General features: G+C 36.7%; 1 protein-coding gene across 4 annotated transcripts; it reads right to left on the reverse strand.

Moving 5' to 3' along the window:
- Window positions 1–534: 534 nt before the first annotated feature.
- On the reverse strand, window positions 535–13,209 carry LOC117337530. 4 transcript variants are annotated; one of them, XM_033898554.1, is made up of 9 exons: window positions 13,140–13,209; window positions 11,105–11,147; window positions 8,720–9,760; window positions 7,645–7,771; window positions 6,723–6,888; window positions 5,474–6,332; window positions 4,715–4,832; window positions 2,850–3,004; window positions 535–1,106 (listed from the first exon to the last, which is right to left on the reverse strand). In XM_033898554.1, exons 3-9 carry the CDS (start codon window positions 9,649–9,651, stop codon window positions 992–994), a joined length of 2,472 nt encoding a protein of 823 aa, XP_033754445.1. In that variant the 5' UTR covers window positions 9,652–9,760; window positions 11,105–11,147; window positions 13,140–13,209; the 3' UTR covers window positions 535–991. The 4 variants fall into 4 exon arrangements, with proteins under 4 accessions (XP_033754445.1, XP_033754444.1, XP_033754443.1 ...); XM_033898553.1 differs by lacking the exon at window positions 13,140–13,209 and adding an exon at window positions 11,470–11,673; XM_033898552.1 differs by lacking the exon at window positions 13,140–13,209 and adding an exon at window positions 11,470–11,673 and having other exon boundaries at window positions 11,060–11,147.
- Window positions 13,210–19,933: the final 6,724 nt, after the last annotated feature.

Raw genomic sequence — 19,933 nt, forward strand, 5'->3', positions numbered from 1 at the left:
GATTAAACTGATATTTAATGAAAAAGAATGTGAAATCAGCTTTTTATCTTGGAGTATTCTGATCTCGTGAGTTAGAGACGTTCTATGTTTACGCTATAACATGCACATGCAGTCCCACTATAGAACAATAGCATATCCTTGTGTATCCTCCAAGTATCGACCTTCGATCTGATATAGATTGTCTTTGTGTATTCCCGCTGATTTCCTGTGTGTTCTGATACTATAATACCGAGTCTGTGTTATCTTGGGGTTCGTTGTATAATCTATGTGAATGCTAGGAAATCATTTATAATTGTATGTTGAACGTGTTGTCAATTCCCTTACATTGACAAGGTAATTCAGTTTACTCAGATACTACACAAGATTGTTCTGGAAATAAAAGACATAACCCGTCGTACCTATCCCAATGTTTGGCTCGCAGGAATGCAACGACAGAGAAAGAGAAGGAAGAGCAAACACAAATGACACATTATTTCGCTAACGTAAGTAGTTTTTAAATAGCATTATTTAAAACAGTAAAAATACAAAAACACGTTTTTGTTACGGCAGTAAACACATTTATTGTTTTCCTTTGAAAAACAAATCAATAAAAGTACATCACGTGTATGTAAAATAAATAGGACATAGTTGTATATAGACACTGGATGATAGGAAGCCTACACGATGTAACATGAAGCGTAGCTCCATAGACACTGGACGATAGGAAGCATACACGATGTAACATGAAGCGTAGCTCCATAGACACTGGATGACAGGAAGCATACACGATGTAACATGAAGCGTAGCTCCATAGACACGGGACGATAGGAAGCCTACACGATGTAACATGAAGCGTAGCTCCATAGACACGGGACGATAGGAAGCCTACACGATGCAACATGAAGCGTAGCTCCATAGACACGGGGCGTTATATACATGTATCACGACGTCGTAGTAGTATATTGCTGATGAGTAGAAAAACAATAAACTAGAATTTTTCAGAGTTCACTTCCTAAACATTTTTCCAGGCGATGAGAAAGTTGATGGCATAGAAAGTGAGGACGAGCAAGAATGGATCCGGAATCAAAGACTGGCCAGAGGAGACACGGCAAGTGAGACTGTCAAACCTGAAACAAGCAAAAATAATAGCTGACAGATGGTGCAGTGTCCAATTATACAATATAGATATTCAATCTTATGTGGTGTCATAATATACAGCTACAGATTCAATCTTATGTGGTGTCATAATATACAGCTACAGATCTACATCATACTGTAAGCGACGGTGTGACGCAGTAACTCGGATAAAGTAACTTCCCGGGGATTCTAAGTCGTCTAATCTGGGCAACTGCAGAAAATTGATCAAAGATCGTGAAATATAAGTCGGTTTACAAAAACCTGTACATTCAAAGGCCTCATTGCTCAATCATTTAATTAGGATTGGTGTACGGACAAGCAGGAAAAGGAAGAGTGCGAACAAATTAATCTTAGAGAAGAAGAAAACCGCTGTTTTTAACATTATCTGAAAATAGAAATTGATCTATCCAGATAAAGCGTCCGTTTTGGTACTTGATATTGGTCTAACACATATTATATGACAAGTAATCTAAACATACCAGGAACAGAACACTCTCGATGAGCTGGAAATTGTGACGAAGAAGGCTAACTTACTGTCCCTGCTCCCACAGGTAATTGTAAAATAAAAAGGACATACCTCCAGCAAAATTAACGAAAGAAAAAATCACAAGAACACAGTTACCCTAAGGTATTGCCAAATATATCCTTTAAAAACACTTCCGTGTGTAGGACTAATTAATCCAAACAAACTTTATATAAAGATATATGTATAGCATAAAAGGACTCCTTGAGAAATTGCTGAAACTAAATACAAGAGGCCCAAAGGGCCTGTATCGCTCACCTGGTAGGATTTCATTAAACATCAAAATAATGATCATTCTCAATTCATTAATGGCTTTGTTGTTGATGTCAAACAAGGTTGTATATGGTTATGGGGTGGTGATCTCAAATACTGAAAAGGAATAACCCAGAAACGAGGTCCAGACTACCGAGGGGTGTGAAAAGACCCTAGGGATCGTTTTTACAACATGAATGTTTTTAGAGAACCTTTTGGGTGGGGGAAAGACCTCTGGGCCGATCAGTATTGTGTCTCTCGATGCCCAACAATGCAATATATGGTAATTGGGCGGGATCTCAACAATTTCAGAGTTACAAAATTTGCAAATCTGTTTCCCTTGGTTCAAATCCATTCAAAACTTTATTACTTTTACCAATTTAAAGGATTTGCCTCTATTTCCCCCAGTACGCCCCGCGAAATAGGCCCCAAGTTGGTCAGAGTCAAAATTTATGCAAAATGTCTTTCTCTTTCCCTAAGGATGTGTCTGACCAAATTGGGTTCAAATCAATCCAACACTTTATGACGTGTCGACGACACACGGACAGACGCACGACGGACGCCGCACCATGGCATAAGCTCACCGGACCTTCGGTCCAGGTGAGCTAATTAATCACAAACGTTATAGGTACTCTACCAAGTTACATAATAATTGTTTTGCAGTGTTAGGAAATTTCCTCCGGATACACTTCCGTCTGCAGAGCTGACGGACGCATACCTTGGATCCAGCAATGACTCATTTCATAGCAGACAATCCTGAATTAAATACTTCAACTGTCCTGTCTATATATTACAGTAGGTGATGTATTTTGAGGACTTACAATATCTGTGTAACCTAAAAACTTATCAGATTATAAAGCATGGCGGTATACATCAACATGGCTAAATCTATCGTTGTCACCTCTGATATAAATATTAAAACCATACGCATTTTTCTTCAGTAAAACCATACACATACCGACTAAACATTCCCTGTTGTTTTTTCTCATACTCCCGGTCCATTAAATACCCCTCGAACCATCTCTTCTGGTCCCTAAATGGATATTCGAACCCACGCCGACAGTCACAGCGATATGCTCCTCTTGTCATACCGTAGCCAATGAACGGCCGACACTGTCAATATGAATAAACAAACATGTAATACTCGACACGTGAGCACGTGAGGTTTCACGGGAAACTAGTGTGCATGATCTGAAGTCACTTTAAGAGGATATATATATTGCTTCAGGTGATCCAACAGGTGACTACCCAATTATCCGTTTCCGTTCCAACTGAAGATTAACTGATTACTTCTCCGACCACCCGTTAACGAAAATCACATGAATATTGATGGATTTTCTTGGATAAGATTAAGACACAACCCATTCATTACCATGAAGATTTTGGCGAAAAAATGTCACTTTACAATAACATTTATCTACAATATAATACTGATTACATATCCTCGCTATCAATTTACCTACAGTGTAATACTGATTATTCGTTAGCGGACAAAATAATGGAGTTTGATTACTTTTTATACTAGAGAGGCATTACGCAAGAAGTAACAGACAAATAATATGACAGAGTTAATCTACAAGTTCAAGAAAACAGATAAATTTCGATGATGATGTCACAGTGAGAGAGCACATTGATTCCGTCGACAATACTCGACAATTTGTTTTAGAGATGTGAAATCAGAATACGATAAGAATAACTGTGTCAGATCTGAAGAAATTGCCTACTTGGCTACAGACTAGAAACGAGGAAAGAGACATTAAAGAACATTAAAGAGTAGTTTACATTTGATACTGTTATAAATAATAAATGTTTATCACTTTGAATCAAGCATGTTTAAGTGTATGTTAAACAGATTAAAACATGGTAAAATCCATATCACATATTAGCTTTCAACCAATATCAGACCTCGAGCCCTCGGTCCGATATAGGGTCCTCGGGCTGATATGGCATGTGATATTGATTTTACCATGTAACATTCTCTTTATATATTATTCATCTACATTATGTCAATACATATTACTTCAATGCCTAGTGTATTCATTTTCTTACAGTATAATAATATCAACCTTTCTGACCTATATAAAACATTGTACAGACGGGAGGGTCGAGGTATCTCCCTCCAGCCATTAATTAGTACCTTTGTAGGCTGGACATTCTCTGTGTATAATATTCATCTACATTATGTCAATACATACATTGTATTACTTCAGCGCGTCATGTTGAAATATCTGTCAAAAAATGCCGTTCATACACCAGTGAACAACAAAAAATAACAATTATTTCTTATATTTACATTTCAAAACTATTTTTCAACGTAATCTTTGAAAAAAATCATAAGAAACAGTATTCTACGTTCGTTATACGTAGTGACGAAACAGCTGAATGAGCGATGTAACTGCGTAACAGATAGTTCCAATTTGGCGGGAAAGGTAATCAAGTACACAAAATATAGTTCCACACAAATTCATTATTTTAATCATCATGAAAGAAAAATATTGAAATGTTGTCTTCAATTTTACAATTATTAACAAGTTTTAAAGTTGATAAAACATTATTTCATGTGTAATCAAACGCGATTTTATATTCACACTTCTGCATTCTACGTGGCACCGTCAACAATGTACTGTATGTATTCATATGCGGCAGGTTAATTGTTCACCTAGGAATGAACGCTAATTTGTTAGTACCTTCATATAGAGAACACACAGTGGAAATGTAAATATTACCTAGTATCTTCATTTTCTTACAGTATAATAATATCAAACTTCCTGACCTATATAAAACATTGTACAGACAATACAGCTTACAGCCATTAATTAGTACCTTGGTAGACGGGACATGACACTTGGCCGTGTTCTTGAAGGCGTTGGCGACATAAAACGGCTGTGGACATTGGTTTATTTCCAGGAGATGTAACGGAACATCAATAGTCACAACTCCACTGTAAATTAGAAGAAATAATTCAGTATTAATTATAACATAAGTAAATGTCGTATTCTGCCTATCCTGACATAGGCCATGCAAAGCAATAGTCGTCTGAGCTAAAAATACAGGTAAAATATCACCTATTTTGATTCCAAAAGTACCAAAATAGATCGATGATGCAACTTTCAGGTGGTGTAATGAAATATCCATTACAATTAGCAAAGGCATAATTCTATCATGTAAGGAAAAGCTTTAGATTTTCCCATGTAAGAAAAATTTAAGTTTCTACCTCGTAAGGAAAGGTTTAGATTCGACCGGCCTGTCATGAAGAAGGTAGGTGAGGACAGGCCCCATTCTCAGTTTTATAACTACAAAGTGTTATCGAGAAGGTCTGACTTCCGTGACAAGTGTTTACATATGTTTTACAGAAGACATTACACGCTGACACAGTACACGTGTAATGGTTGATCTTGACATTGAATTTATCTGAATTATAGATTCTCGTACAAAGGGCGATAACTCTCAATCCTTTGAAATTTAATTTAAAACATTTTTTGTTTGTGCATTATCAACTTGACCATATGAGGATAAAGGATAAGGCATAAACATCTGACTCGGTAATACATTTTTTCCTCCGATATTTTGAATGTTACTTACGCAAACCGCAGCATTTGGAATGATCGTTCCATTCTAAAGAATGGTGATATGTATGTTAGGACCCAGGCATCAATGTTTCCATCGCATTTAAACGTAGGTCCGATCCAGATTCCGCCTGCGTAATCAGACGCTTGGTATGTAACAGGAAAATATTCAAATTTAACTGAACCGTTTCCTTGCGCATCCGTTCTTACCATTGGCCTCATCTTGTAGGATTTAAGTGACTCCATATTTGTGCTCCAGCGTTCGCGTGCGCGCCTGTACCATTGCTCGTACACATATGGCATATTCAAACCAGCGGTGTCGATTGCGTATGTCACCCCCTTCTTTTGATAGGCAAATGGTCCGAAAAATTTCCTCTTCGAACCGTCTATGTTTTCAAAAACGTAGGGTTCATAATACACACCACACGACAAAATCTTATGGTCAGCCATCACGTTTGCGATGACTTCGCCAAAAATATGTTCCTGGTGTAATCGTCCTCCGCCTCGAATCCATCCGAATCGTTCATATGGGTTTATATTTTGGTGAAAATTACTGAGAAAATGTGACAAACGCAATGCAGTGCGTCCCTGAGATTCAAATTGGGTATCTACCCCATAAGCGACATCTCCAGAAAGATGTAAAGTATTATCCGAGAGAGTCTTGCAGTTTGCTGATGAAACCATCTTTATATGCCGAAATATCCTCATCATTTTATCATAAGCTGATTGCTTAAACTGTAAAATGACAGATCGTTTCTTCCTGCTGTCTATCTGTTTTTCTGTACGACCTTCAGAAGATGTGTTTGAACTGCTGATTAAGGCAACTTCTGACACTAGGCGTCGAGACTGGCCTATAACCGGTAACACCCGAAGGTCTGCGAAATGTAAATTACAATAAATATCATATAGGTCAGGTACATCTAGTGATAATACTGTAATACTTTATCGTTTGACTAAATACATGCTGCAAGTATCTATTATAAATATAAAAACTAAAACAAAACAAAAAAGAAAACATAGATTCTACACAATGGCAGCTTTGGACCATTTTTGTTTTGATAAATGTATATTCTCCAATATGTAATGTATTACACCATTTAGAGTTGATACAACATTGAAATGGGAGCGTTTCTCATATTTTTTAAAGAGTTACATCAGATAATACATACATACTGTAAATAAACAAACTTCTGAAGCCTAAAATAGTTATTCGGTATATAAACTAATAATTTAGACAAACACCTCAACAGTAATCTTCCACTTACACTGGGTACGAATGCACTTGAAGCCGGCCATGTATTCGTCATAGGTAGCTTGTTCCACGTTATACCCTTTGTAGTTCCGCTCGAAGGAGAGAGGTAGGTAAAACCCAGACCTACAGGAACAGGTGTAACTGTCCCGCCGGAACCCCTGTCCGGACCTGTGTTTACACTGCACGGAAAAGCAGATTATTAAACAGTGACAAAAGCTATAATGTCTATGACATTGCCATTCTATAAAGTGTATTTTGTAATTAGATTGTCAAGACGCCCAGTGTAATTTGTATGCAAGCTCTTAATTTGCTCTTTAGATTCAATTACGACGGCTATCTTACGTTTCAAAGTCGAATAATGAGAAAAAAATTTGTTAGAGTTTCTCATCGTAACAACTTTCTATTTATACATATCAGTTTTGAACGAAATATACAACATTTTTGACACAGCAAAAACGTCTTCGATTTAACATCATTCAGCTTGGTAATATAACAAACGTGTATTTCATTTCAGTGTACGCAAACTATAACATATTCTAATGGAAATCCTGTGTCTGATGAGATTTGGTGATATTTTATCGGTTTTATCGAACTTTTCATTGCGACCTGCGTGCTTTTATTTTGATATAATGTAGATATATTGTAATTCATGATAGGTTTAATAAGTTTAAATCGAGGGTAATTAACTGGTCAGTGATCTCCCCGATAATCCCTACCGAATCTCTATACGTCCGTACCATATGGAGTGTATTGGCAATAGGTATCATGCATGGCATGCTTTTACAAGTAGACAATGCGGATTTAGACTAAACTCTTTGCCATATGAAAATAACATTTTTTATAATCTGTTGTTTTGCTTTTTTTCCTGGAGATACCAGAAGTAGTTATTTCATTCCTTAATAAAGTAATTAATTAGCTGTAATATAATTAGTTACCCTGGTTGTGTCCCTACACTTAGCTATCCCGGCCAGGTAGCTGGGCCCAGGGTTACCCATACCGACAGCGCATGGGTTGAAATCTATCTCCTTGAAATCAATGTCCATCACGATCACTCCGACAAACCTGAATGTGTAAACCGAAAATATTATACATGTTATACAATGTTTCATATATAATACAGATCACGTAAACTAAAACGAATATACAATGTCTTATATATAGATATATATCAACGTAAACTAAAACGAATATACAATGTCTTATATATAGATTTATATCAACGTAAACTAAAACGAATATACAATGTCTTATATATAAATTTATATCAACGTAAACTAAAACGAATATACAATGTATTATATATAAATTTATATCAACGTAAACTAAAACGATCACATAATGTCTTATATATAAAATATCATCTTAAACTTAAACGAACACATACAATGTCTTATATATAAAATATCATCTTAAACTCAAACGAACACATACAATGTCTTATATATAAAATATCATCTTAAACTCAAACGAACACATACAATGTCTTATATATAAAATATCATCTTAAACTCAAACGAACACATACAATGTCTTATATATAAAATATCATCTTAAACTCAAACGAACATGCAATGTCGTATATATAAAAATGAAGATATGATATTGGGGGCTGACTTACGGAGTTAAATACACAAATATCTACAGATATATGATAATGTTAGACACACAGAAAATACTATGAAACGTAAGTACAATACATGGTGTTGAAAATGATAGGTAAAGACAGAATGTATAGTATATGCATATAAGTGTATAATACATTTCTTTTGATGGCTTTCAAGACACATTTGTCGATTATATACAAACCATAAACCAAAATCACATGTATCAATCGTTAACTAAACAATCACATAATTCAGTACAAAATCACTATTTCTTCATTACATGTAATATAAAACGTTTCATTTTATTCAGAAGGGCAGTTTTGTTCCTGACAAAAATTATATAATGTTCACATAAAGACTTCGCTGTACAAAATGTAAGGAAACATAGAATTATGTTACTACGTACCTTGGTCGGCGCATGTGCGTCCAGTTGAGGTATCTTGGCATGTAGTCTACAATAGGAGATACTGCACTCGCTACCCACTTATTAGACCTGTTACAGTCGAAGTAAGGGCGCGTGAACCGAACCGGAAGTAGGGTGTCGTCTTCCACCTCCTGTCCAGGAGAATTTGGACCGAAGAAATTAAAGAGCTCAAATTCATTGTGTGTAAATTTCCCGGTCTCATTTGAGTACTTAATGCCGGTCCCGTAAGTAAACTTTTGTGCAGAATCTAATGAGGGATCGCTATCCGGAAGCCAAAATTTATACCATGGGTTCATCTTGAACGAATCACTTGTGTAGTTTTTGCTGTGTCCCGTGCCGACGTCGTCCACAAATGCAACTTTTCGTGTTGGCTCCCGGAGAAAGTTGTCCTGATCCTCCGTATCGTCCCAGCGCCAGGCCCGAGGACCAAATAATGGGATAGTCTCGTTAAAATCACGTTCTGTGAACCAGTTGGGATAGTAACAGTTTTGATCGAAGTATAAGGCACTTCCGTTTATACCGGAAGGATTTGCATTGATGTCAGCAGTAACCGACATGTAAAGATAATGAATGTTAGGTTGGATATGGAAGGATTCAGAGGTGTTAATCTTTTGTAGAATATAACTGAAGAAGAAGGCTCTGTTTAAGGCCATGTTATGTAGATGAAGTAAACTTGTTCGATTCTTGTAGAAAATACGATGCTTTAATTTATTGAATTTCGGGATTTGAGAAATTGTATCTGTTGGAAACAACATATCGGATTTGGCTTTGGACCGACAGTTGTCCTCGTGGACGGCTACCATTTTGTCGTCCAACTCATCAAATATATCCGGTTTTAGCCAATCAAACACTTGAGATGCCATGCACGTGACAATAAACATGGAGACGAGGATAGGAACGACATCGGATGTCATTCTTTGTGGTCGTATGTTCTCTGATAGAAGTAAGCAGATCTTCTAGGTGATATATGTTCAAAAAGCCATGTTGCCATCGACACTCCATGCATACGGTTGGTATAAAATTCTGAAAAGGAAAATGGTATAAAAAGCGTTATAATTCAGCAATACTGGAATGGGAGTTCACCCTTCCCCGAACAGCACACTCTAAGATTACCATAACACATTGTAAAAGGGGAAATATGAATTAGGAAGGAGCGTGAGCTCTTTGATTTATACATTTAAATGTTACCTCATCCCAGTGTTCCATCAAAGATTAGGCGTATGGAGTTAAAACTATTAAGGATGGACATTATGTCAACACGAAACAGACCTCTGTAACTTTGACTTGTAATGTAGTTTTTCTACATTATATTAGAGTCCCATAATATTAGAGGTAATGTTGCCTTTATATTATGAGAAATGTTGTATGTATGTGCAATCCAAATATTAACGATAACAAACATTATATTCGGTCCTTGTATGTTACAGACGCTGGTAGCTTGACACTCTCCCCCAGATGGTGAACAGTATTACAATATAGATTTCTTATTCTGTAAGAGAAGGGCTTTTTAATTTCCCCATTACGCTCCGCAAAGACCCAATGCTAATTGGAAATGGATTCGATATCACATATCACATAAATACAGCTTCATAACAACGGTAGTCAAGTCATGTATATGATATTCCCTGTTCAATAAAAGTGAATATTCAGACAAAATACATCTCAATAAAAACTCCCGTGGTTTACACTTCACATATAAAAAGTTTATAAAACAGGTCTCACGCCATTCATTAGCAGTTTGATACTTCCTTTTCTGTCCCTTTACCTACTTCTTTAAAACAAAGTTATAATATCATAAAACAGTATGATTAACTTATATTTTAGACAAAGACAAATAGGTCCATTGTTCCCTTTAGCACACCAACACAAAGACATTCCAGTTATGTCCAGTCGGTCATTGCCCAGTTCGTCCTTTATGAACAGGTCCTGTACATTACTTCCAAACATTCTAATAAATATTTCCAGGAATTCGCTATTTGTATCACTATAACGTGATATTTAAATATACATCGGGCTATTATTCTCAACATGTTAAAATTTAACTATTATATATCAAATGCAACATAAGGATATAATGCAAAGTATTGATATAAAACTCAGATATATTCCGAAAGGACTTCAGACACTCGGAACATTTTTCGTTGCATGCATCATACAACAAAGTTTATGTGTATCGGGATCACTCATCAACATTTTCCCTGAATAACTTTTCAGTTTTTTATTCAGCTTAATGGATTAGTGAAAAAAAAAAGTCCAATGGCTTATAAAGTCACATAACCCATAAAATGAGTAGATTTAGGCGGGAAACAGTTAGCGCCTTACCTGTGGGTGATTAATTACCAATGTTAAACAAATCTCTCGTCATACCTCTGTTTTCTGTCACGGCACCTCTACATCAGCCCCGTCAAATCTAAAATAAATGTTTGTGTCGGCAGTTAAGCAATTCGTACAATTGTCCGTGTCATATCTTCCTGACATAGGCCAACAGGTATATCATGTGCGATGCTGTTAATACAACATAAATATGAATCTTGTACGATTTATCATAATTTTGCATGATCACTTTTTATGAGTTATTACATGTAACCAGCATAAAACCTGTTAGAACCTTGTACAATGTGTAAATTCGCCTCTGCTGTTATACCATGCACGCAGGTAACTGGGAAAAAAACATTTGTCCACGCCCTCCACTAACCAGGTCACACAGACACACAGTAAACACCATCCCTTACCTCAGATTGCTGATGAAGTGATGCACATTTGAATTTGTCCATGAATGTAACATTCCAAACATAATCCTGAACGAATCGTGAGGCTCAGTTTCCCGTCCACTATGTTTTGTTATTATCTTGTACTAAATACGCATATTTCAATATTAACCGTTAATGACGCGACTCACCACCTGTAATTGCCTCGGGCATATTTACCTACGCTAGCTGTTTGTACTATACACAGGAAATCCACTAATGATAGAGGGCAGCCTCATCGATGATGCAATATATTTATACAGGTAAGTTGGCACATTTACTACCTTATCGTACACATATAATGGCCTATATTATGGTATGTACTGTACGATTAACACACAACATATAATTAAACCTCCTGTATCACGTTCTCATTAACAACCAAATGGTAAACATTCTGGGATAAACAAGTCTACGTATCTCACAAAGAACATGTCTAATAACGTGTAAAATTCTATAACATGACATATGAGGTAAAGTTCAACATTTCTAGATACAGAAATGTCAGCCAGATTTTATCATTTCTAGATACAGAAATATCAGGTAAATTGTATCATGTATAGATACAGAAATATCACGTAAATTTTAGCATTTCTACATACAAAAATTTCAGGTAAATTGTATCATGTAAAGATACAGAAATATCAGGTAAAATTTCAAATGTTTGATATGATAAGGTAATTAGGAAAACTTAAACATATCTGGATGCGTACCTTTATTTATGATAAAGCTTTTTGATTGCAAACACATCAGCTATTCTTTCTGTTTTAAGCCACTCATCAACAATTTAGAAGTAAAAACAGGATTAACGATTACTACAAAAACAGCAGTATTTATACTTAACGATTACTACAAAAACAGCAGTATTTATACTTAACGATTACTACAAAAACAGCAGTATTTATACTTAACGATACCTCAAAAACATCAGTGTTTCATACAGAACAATACCTCCAAAACATCAGTATTTCATACAGAACGATACCTCCAAAACATCAGTATTTCATACAGAACGATACCTCAAAAACATCAGTGTTTCATACAGAACAATACCTCCGAAACAGCAGTATTTCATACAGAACGATACCTCAAAAACAGCACTATTTCATACAGAACAATACCTCCAAAACATCAGTATTTCATACAGAACGATACCTCAAAAACATCAGTGTTTCATACAGAACAATACCTCCAAAACATCAGTGTTTCATACAGAAAAATACCTCCGAAACAGCAGTATTTCATACAGAACAATACCTCCGAAACAGCAGTATTTCATACAGAACAATACCTCCAACACAGCAGTATTTCATACAGAACGATACCTCAAAAACATCAGTGTTTCATACAGAACAATACCTCCAAAACATCAGTGTTTCATACAGAACAATACCTCCAAAAACGGGAAATTATCATACAGAACACTGTTCATGTACAGTAATTCATATCAAAAAATGAAGTTTGCAAATTGTGCAAAATTGTCGTTTATACATTGTTGAATTAACTAATTATCAAAACTTTAAAGTCAAAAGAAGCTCAGATTTTTCTTTTTCGTTGTTTATGTTTCCCGATATACAATACGAACCATAACGCCTCACGGGATGAATATATGCGAAGAATATGCACAACTCATTATAAATATGATGAAATATTACCTTCATAACGCAAAGTCCTGTCAAATTCCATCTGTCTTGTCGTGTAGGAGTATGGAGGATATGTACCGCTCGTATGTCCTCCTGTTGTTTATAGAAGTGTTATTAAAACTCACTCGCTGATGAACATTTTTTTCATCTGTCAAACCTTGACATGTACACAAGGCAAAAAAACAAAAATGCAAAACCACGATCTCCATCGAACAGGTAAAACCCCAACATGATCAAAGTTATCTTCAGTGAACACTCAATCAACAAATTAGATATCCATTAATTATCAAAACGTGATAAAAATTTCACATCTTAATTTAACAATAAATATATGCAGCGTTATAAATGAAATGCTATCCAGCCGGAAAAGGCGTACGAAACACTATTCAGAGCCAATGAATCAAATGTTCACACCCAACGTTAAAGTATTGTATCATCTTGTAAGATGTATGACTTCAAGACTAAAACAACAGCAAATTTCTGATTTAAAAGCTGTTGTTGATCCACACAAAGGTGAAGTGATTAGTATTGTTAAAGTACGTTTTGTTTTTCAGGCATGGATATGAGGAATGGTACAAGAGAGGATTTCACAGTATATATAGATAAAACTAATACCTGGAAACCAACACTTATAGTTTAGTCCTGACTCGCTCAAACATTTCAACTCTTCTAGTATGAAACATTCTTAATGTGTCAAGTCTCGATCAAACATTTCAAAGCTTCTAGTCAGAAACTTTAATGTGACAGGCTAAAATTCAATACTCTGTGCGATCATAAGTAATAAATTGGCTTAAAAGTAATTAGTTATGTAAATATACAATTGGCTGTATATGTAACAAACCAATTAAACAGATGTATCATTGTATGATTAATAAGTTATTGTATGATTCAATATTGTTAGCCTTGCAATTATTAAAAGCACAGCCAGAATAGCAATAGGTCTGTTGCCCTTTAGATACTCGGTTCACCTTCAGAAGTATACTTACATTAGTCAAGAATTCAACAGGGACATAACTGCAACAGAATTTAATGAAGATAATATGTCTATATTTTGCAATAGGCAATATTGCCTTTGAGCAGATACAAAACAATTACAATTTATGGTGGAAATTTGATGTACAATTGAATAGTGATACTTACATAAGTACACTAAGGAACAGTCATAATTTAGTTAGCCTATGCATATAACAAACCAACAACACCAATTTAGTAAGCGAAGGGTACTCGAACATTACAAAAAAAAAACCAGTTAAACAATCTTTCATAGCTCTGTAAATATATATAGCCAAATTTTGAACAATATTTGTATCTTCTGACGACATGAGATCAATGAACTTAAATACATTTGGTCTAGCATAGTATTTCCTTCTCAAAAACTTTGATCTTATCTCTGTGTATAATGGATATTCGAAAACAAAGTGATATTCATTTTCAATTACAATATGTATAGTAGTACACACAAAACAATATCGATTTACTAAAGGAATTGGGTTTGGACGATTCCACCTAGCCGCTTTTATGTTTAATGTATATGATGATACAGGCAAATTTGTGAAAGATTTCTGAAATTTCTTAATATTCACAATATCTAAATATTTCTTATAACCAAATTCATGTAAAAAAATAATATAACATCTAGCTCTTGGTGAATTAACAAGAGCAGTGTGCCAATCTTGTATGAATATGTCCCGAACTCTTGTTAGGAATAAATTCAAAAAAACATTGACATCTTCACTTCCCTGTTCCAGCCAAGCATAACCAAAGCCATTAGTACACAACAACACTTTAACTAGTTTTGCCCAATAGTAATGTGTAGGATACTGATGAGTCGGACCCCTCTGATCCATCAAGTCCAAGTGGTGGTGTCCCAAAAGGGAAACTTTTGTGAATTTCGCATTAAAACCCTTTTCCACCTTACCCATTGGGTGAACTCCCTCCAAATTTGGTGTGAAACATCATAGGGGAAGGGGAATATTTTATATGAATGAGGTTGGTCTGACTCCTGAGGTCCAAGTGGTGGGGCCCAAAAGGGAAACTTTAGTGAATTTTTGCTTTAAAATCCTACTCCTTCTTAATCCTTAAGTAGAATTACAACCAGATTCGGTATGAAACATCATTGGGAGAGGACGATCATATTTTATGTAAATGAGGATTGTCTGACCCCTGGGGCCTGAGTGGTGGGGCCCCAAAAGGGGAACTTTGGTGAAATTTTGTTATTTTATATAAATAAGGCCTCCAAAGGGGCGACTTTGCTGAAATTTTGCTTTAAATCTCTACTCTTTCTTAAACTTTGAGTGGATTACAACCAAATTTGGTGTGAAACATCATTGAGGAGATCAATCATATCTTACATAAATAAGGCTTGTGTGACCCATGGGGCCCCAATTGACGCGGCACCTAAAGGGGAACTTTTCTTTTATTTTGTTTTCTATATGATGATGATTAAGTTGTAAGTTGACCGATAAGGTCCCTCTTGTTTTTTAAATGTACGCCGCCAGAGAATCGCGTCTCTGTCTGAAATGAAAAAGATAAATTGATAGATGAGATGGACTCTGCTTACGCAAAGTGAACGACTTCGGTGGTAAAATGTTTTAGACAACTTCGTGTCCAGTGCAGGTTTTCAAAACTTTCCAATCTATAATTAGATGGGGGAAAATGCATTAGAAAGGAGATGAATCGCAGGAGCATTCCTGATGTTGCTCACCATCCTCTTGAGACTAAAAAACACTATATTATTATCTTCTTAAGATTTGGAGATCCACAGATTCTGTAATGCATTCATCCAGGATATTTACGATGATCCTAACTATAATATCTTTGAGAAAGTAATTTGTTTCTTGGAAACTCAATCCAATGTTCCATATCATTTCATCGGCCATCCCATCTCAGTATTCGATTCATTGAACATGCGAGCTCTGTAATCGAACATGCCAGTTAAGTTAGTTACTATAACAGCTCTGTAACTATGCCAGCTCAGTCATTGACCTTGTCAAGAGTTATTCCTCAGTTTTGTGATACATGTGTATCTACCCACATTGAGAATTGGTCTCATCCTTTTTTTTCTATATACAGTGATGTTGCTGTCAATTTGTTTTTTTCCAAAATGAGAACTAATTCACTCTTTATGCTGTATGGATTATTTCAACTAAAAGTTAATATTTTGTTGTAGTTTTCATGATTTTCAGGAAAAATAATGAACCAGTTATAGCATGTCGATCTATGATTAACTCCACGTACGAGCCATGATTTAGTTCACGTTCGAGTCATGATTTAGTCTGCAAGGAAGGCAACACGATTTCAGAAGTAAGTTTGTTTTCATTTCGAAACTTTTTTTTATGAAATGTTGATCATTAACATAAACGTTTACTATCAGAAACCTGTAGTATACACACAGTAAAAATGTCCTCTCGCTCCTGCTAAATATACCAATGACAAATCCATTAACGTAGTGTTCAGATTTCGCTAACTGGTAAAAAAAATCAGGAAAGTTATTCATCACAGATACAAGTAAGCTTATGCTGTTCTTTAGCAGGATTAGGGTGGAGTTCTGCACCAGCCTAAGATATATGAGCGTCCTTAAAAAGTACGGTGATAAAAATTTGATTTGTTGCGCTGACTTACTTTATATATTATTAATTGCACTATAATGTTGCATAATCAGTTTACTGTTAAAAGTACAAAGAGTGTAATTGAGTGTCAAGAAGAGTAATAAAATCGTCATAAAACTTATCAAAATGGTAATATTTTAGACGTTAATGCCATATTAGAGTCTGCAATTGACTGATAAATGTTGAACGGAGTGCAGGTGAGGACAGGGAGGTCTGTAATTGACGGATGCATGTTGAGAGGTGTGTAGGTGAGGACAGGGAGGTCTGTAATTGACGGATCCATGTTGAGAGGTGTGTAGGTGAGGACAGGGAGGTAGGAAATTGACGGATGAGAGGTCTGTAATTGGCGATTGAACGTTAAGATGAGTTATGAAAGGAAATATAAATTATGTTAATTTCGTGCGCAATTTAGCTACATATAAAAATGTCATGTATCATCCTACAATGAAACACGACAGCTATACCTCATAGGGAGAGATGACCAGATCACAGCTATACATGGTCAGGAGGGATACACAGACCAAAGCTATACATGGTAAGGTGGGATACACAGACCACAGCTATACATGGTAAGGTGGGATACACAGACCAAAGCTATACATGGTAAGGAGGGATACACAGACCACACCACAGCTATACATGGTAAGGGGGGATACACAGACCAAAGCTATACATGGTAAGGAGAGATACACAGACCACAGCTATACATGGTAAGGTGGGATACACAGACCACAGCTATACATGGTAAGGTGGGATACACAGACCACAGCTATACATGGTAAGGTGGGATACACAGACCACAGCTATACATGGTAAGGAGGGATACACAGACCACAGCTATACATGGTAAGGGGAGATACACAGACCACAGCTATACATGGTAAGGAGGGATACACAGACCACAGCTATACATGGTAAGGGGGGATACACAGACCACAGCTATACATGGTGAGGAGGGATACACAGACCACAGCTATACATGGTAAGGGGGGATACACAGACCACAGCTATACATGGTGAGGAGGGATACACAGACCACAGCTATACATGGTAAGGAGGGATACACAGACCACAGCTATACATGGTAAGGAGGGATACACAGACCACAACAATACATGGTAAGGAGGGATACACAGACCACAGCTATACATGGTAAGGAGGGGTCCACAGACCACAGCTATACATGGTAAGGAGGGATACACAGACCACAGCTATATATGGTAAGGAGGGATACACAGACCACAGTAAAACATGGTAAGGTGGGATACACAGACCAAAGCTATACATGGTAAGGAGGGATACACAGACCACAGCTATACATGGTAAGGTGGGATACACAGACCACAGTAATACATGGTAAGGAGGGATACACAGACCACAGCTATACATGGTAAGGTGGGATACACAGACCACAGCTATACATGGTAAGGTGGGATACACAGACCACAGCTATACATGGTAAGGAGGGATACACAGACCACAGCTATACATGGTGAGGAGGGATACACAGACCACAGCTATACATGGTAAGGAGAGATACACAGACCACAGCTATACATGGTAAGGAGGGAATACACAGACCACAGCTATACATGGTAAGGTGGGATACACAGACCACAGCTATACATGGTAAGGGGGGATACACAGACCACAGCTATACATGGTAAGGTGGGATACACAGACCACAGTAATACATGGTAAGGAGGGATACACAGACCACAGCTATACATGGTGAGGAGGGATACACAGACCACAGCTATACATGGTAAGGAGGGATACACAGACCACAGCTATACATGGTAAGGAGGGATACACAGACCACAGCTATACATGGTAAGGAGGGATACACAGACCACAGCTATACATGGTAAGGAGGGATACACAGACCACAGCTATACATGGTAAGGAGGGATACACAGACCACAGCTATACATGGTAAGGGAGGGATACACAGACCACAGCTATACATGGTAAGGAGGGATACACAGACCACAGCTATACATGGTAAGGAGGGATACACAGACCACAGCTATACATGGTAAGGAGGGATACACAGACCACAGCTATACATGGTAAGGAGGGATACACAGACCACAGCTATACATGGTAAGGAGGGATACACAGACCACAGCTATACATGGTAAGGAGGGATACACAGACCACAGCTATACATGGTAAGGAGGGATACACAGACCACAGCTATACATGGTAAGGAGGGATACACAGACCACAGCTATACATGGTAAGGTGGGATACACAGACCACAGCTATACATGGTAAGGAGGGATACACAGACCACAGCTATACATGGTAAGGTGGGATACACAGACCACAGCTATACATGGTAAGGGGGGATACACAGACAATAACAGAAAGATGAAACCCAGCAGCTAAGTTTAAAGACAACTTAATGTAATATACAAAACTGTGCAAGTTACAGAGATAATTCACTATTACAATTAAAGTGGTGTCAAAGGTGGTGTATTAAGTCAATAATTAAATGTATTACTAACCTTATAACGGTTTTCCTGAAGTCTGTTTCTCCAAAATGAAGAATGTTTATAAATCAGTTCACAGTTCCAGGCAATTAATAATCCAACAAAATTCACAAAGCTCTACTTGACAATTGTAAACCAGTTTTGAATAACAATTTGTCTCCCGTGGTATTTATACTATATTGCCAAATCTTCCAAGTATCATCTCCAACCATCACTTTTCTAGAACTCTCTAACACACTTCTTGTACACAACCACTTGTCAATAAATACTTGTTAACGAAATATTATGACACATCTCTCTTCCAGAACTTTCAAGAAAAGTCATTTACATATACGGTTGGAAGAGTTATATATTTCGCTAAGGGTTGTCTAACTTTAGTCAATAGTATATATAACAGTGGGAAAAAAATGCAAGACTAGGGTTCGAACCCGGGACCTCCGAACACTATATCCGGATGCTATAGATTGACCCGGTCCAGTTCCACCTCACATGTACCTTCAAAATCACATTGATTATAAGACCTAGAAATACCTTCTGCTCGCAATCAGGCGGAGTTTTACCAAGATTACGTATTGTAATTAAAGGGATAATAAGCTAAATAATCATGAAACCAGAGGATGCATTCCTGGCGAACTTGATGACACGTGACCCCATTTCAAGATAAACAACAAATATTGTTACCTTTGTCATGTTTTTAACA

This window comes from Pecten maximus, chromosome 11, assembly GCF_902652985.1.
Source record: "Pecten maximus chromosome 11, xPecMax1.1, whole genome shotgun sequence".
Lineage (NCBI taxonomy): Eukaryota > Metazoa > Mollusca > Bivalvia > Pectinida > Pectinidae > Pecten > Pecten maximus.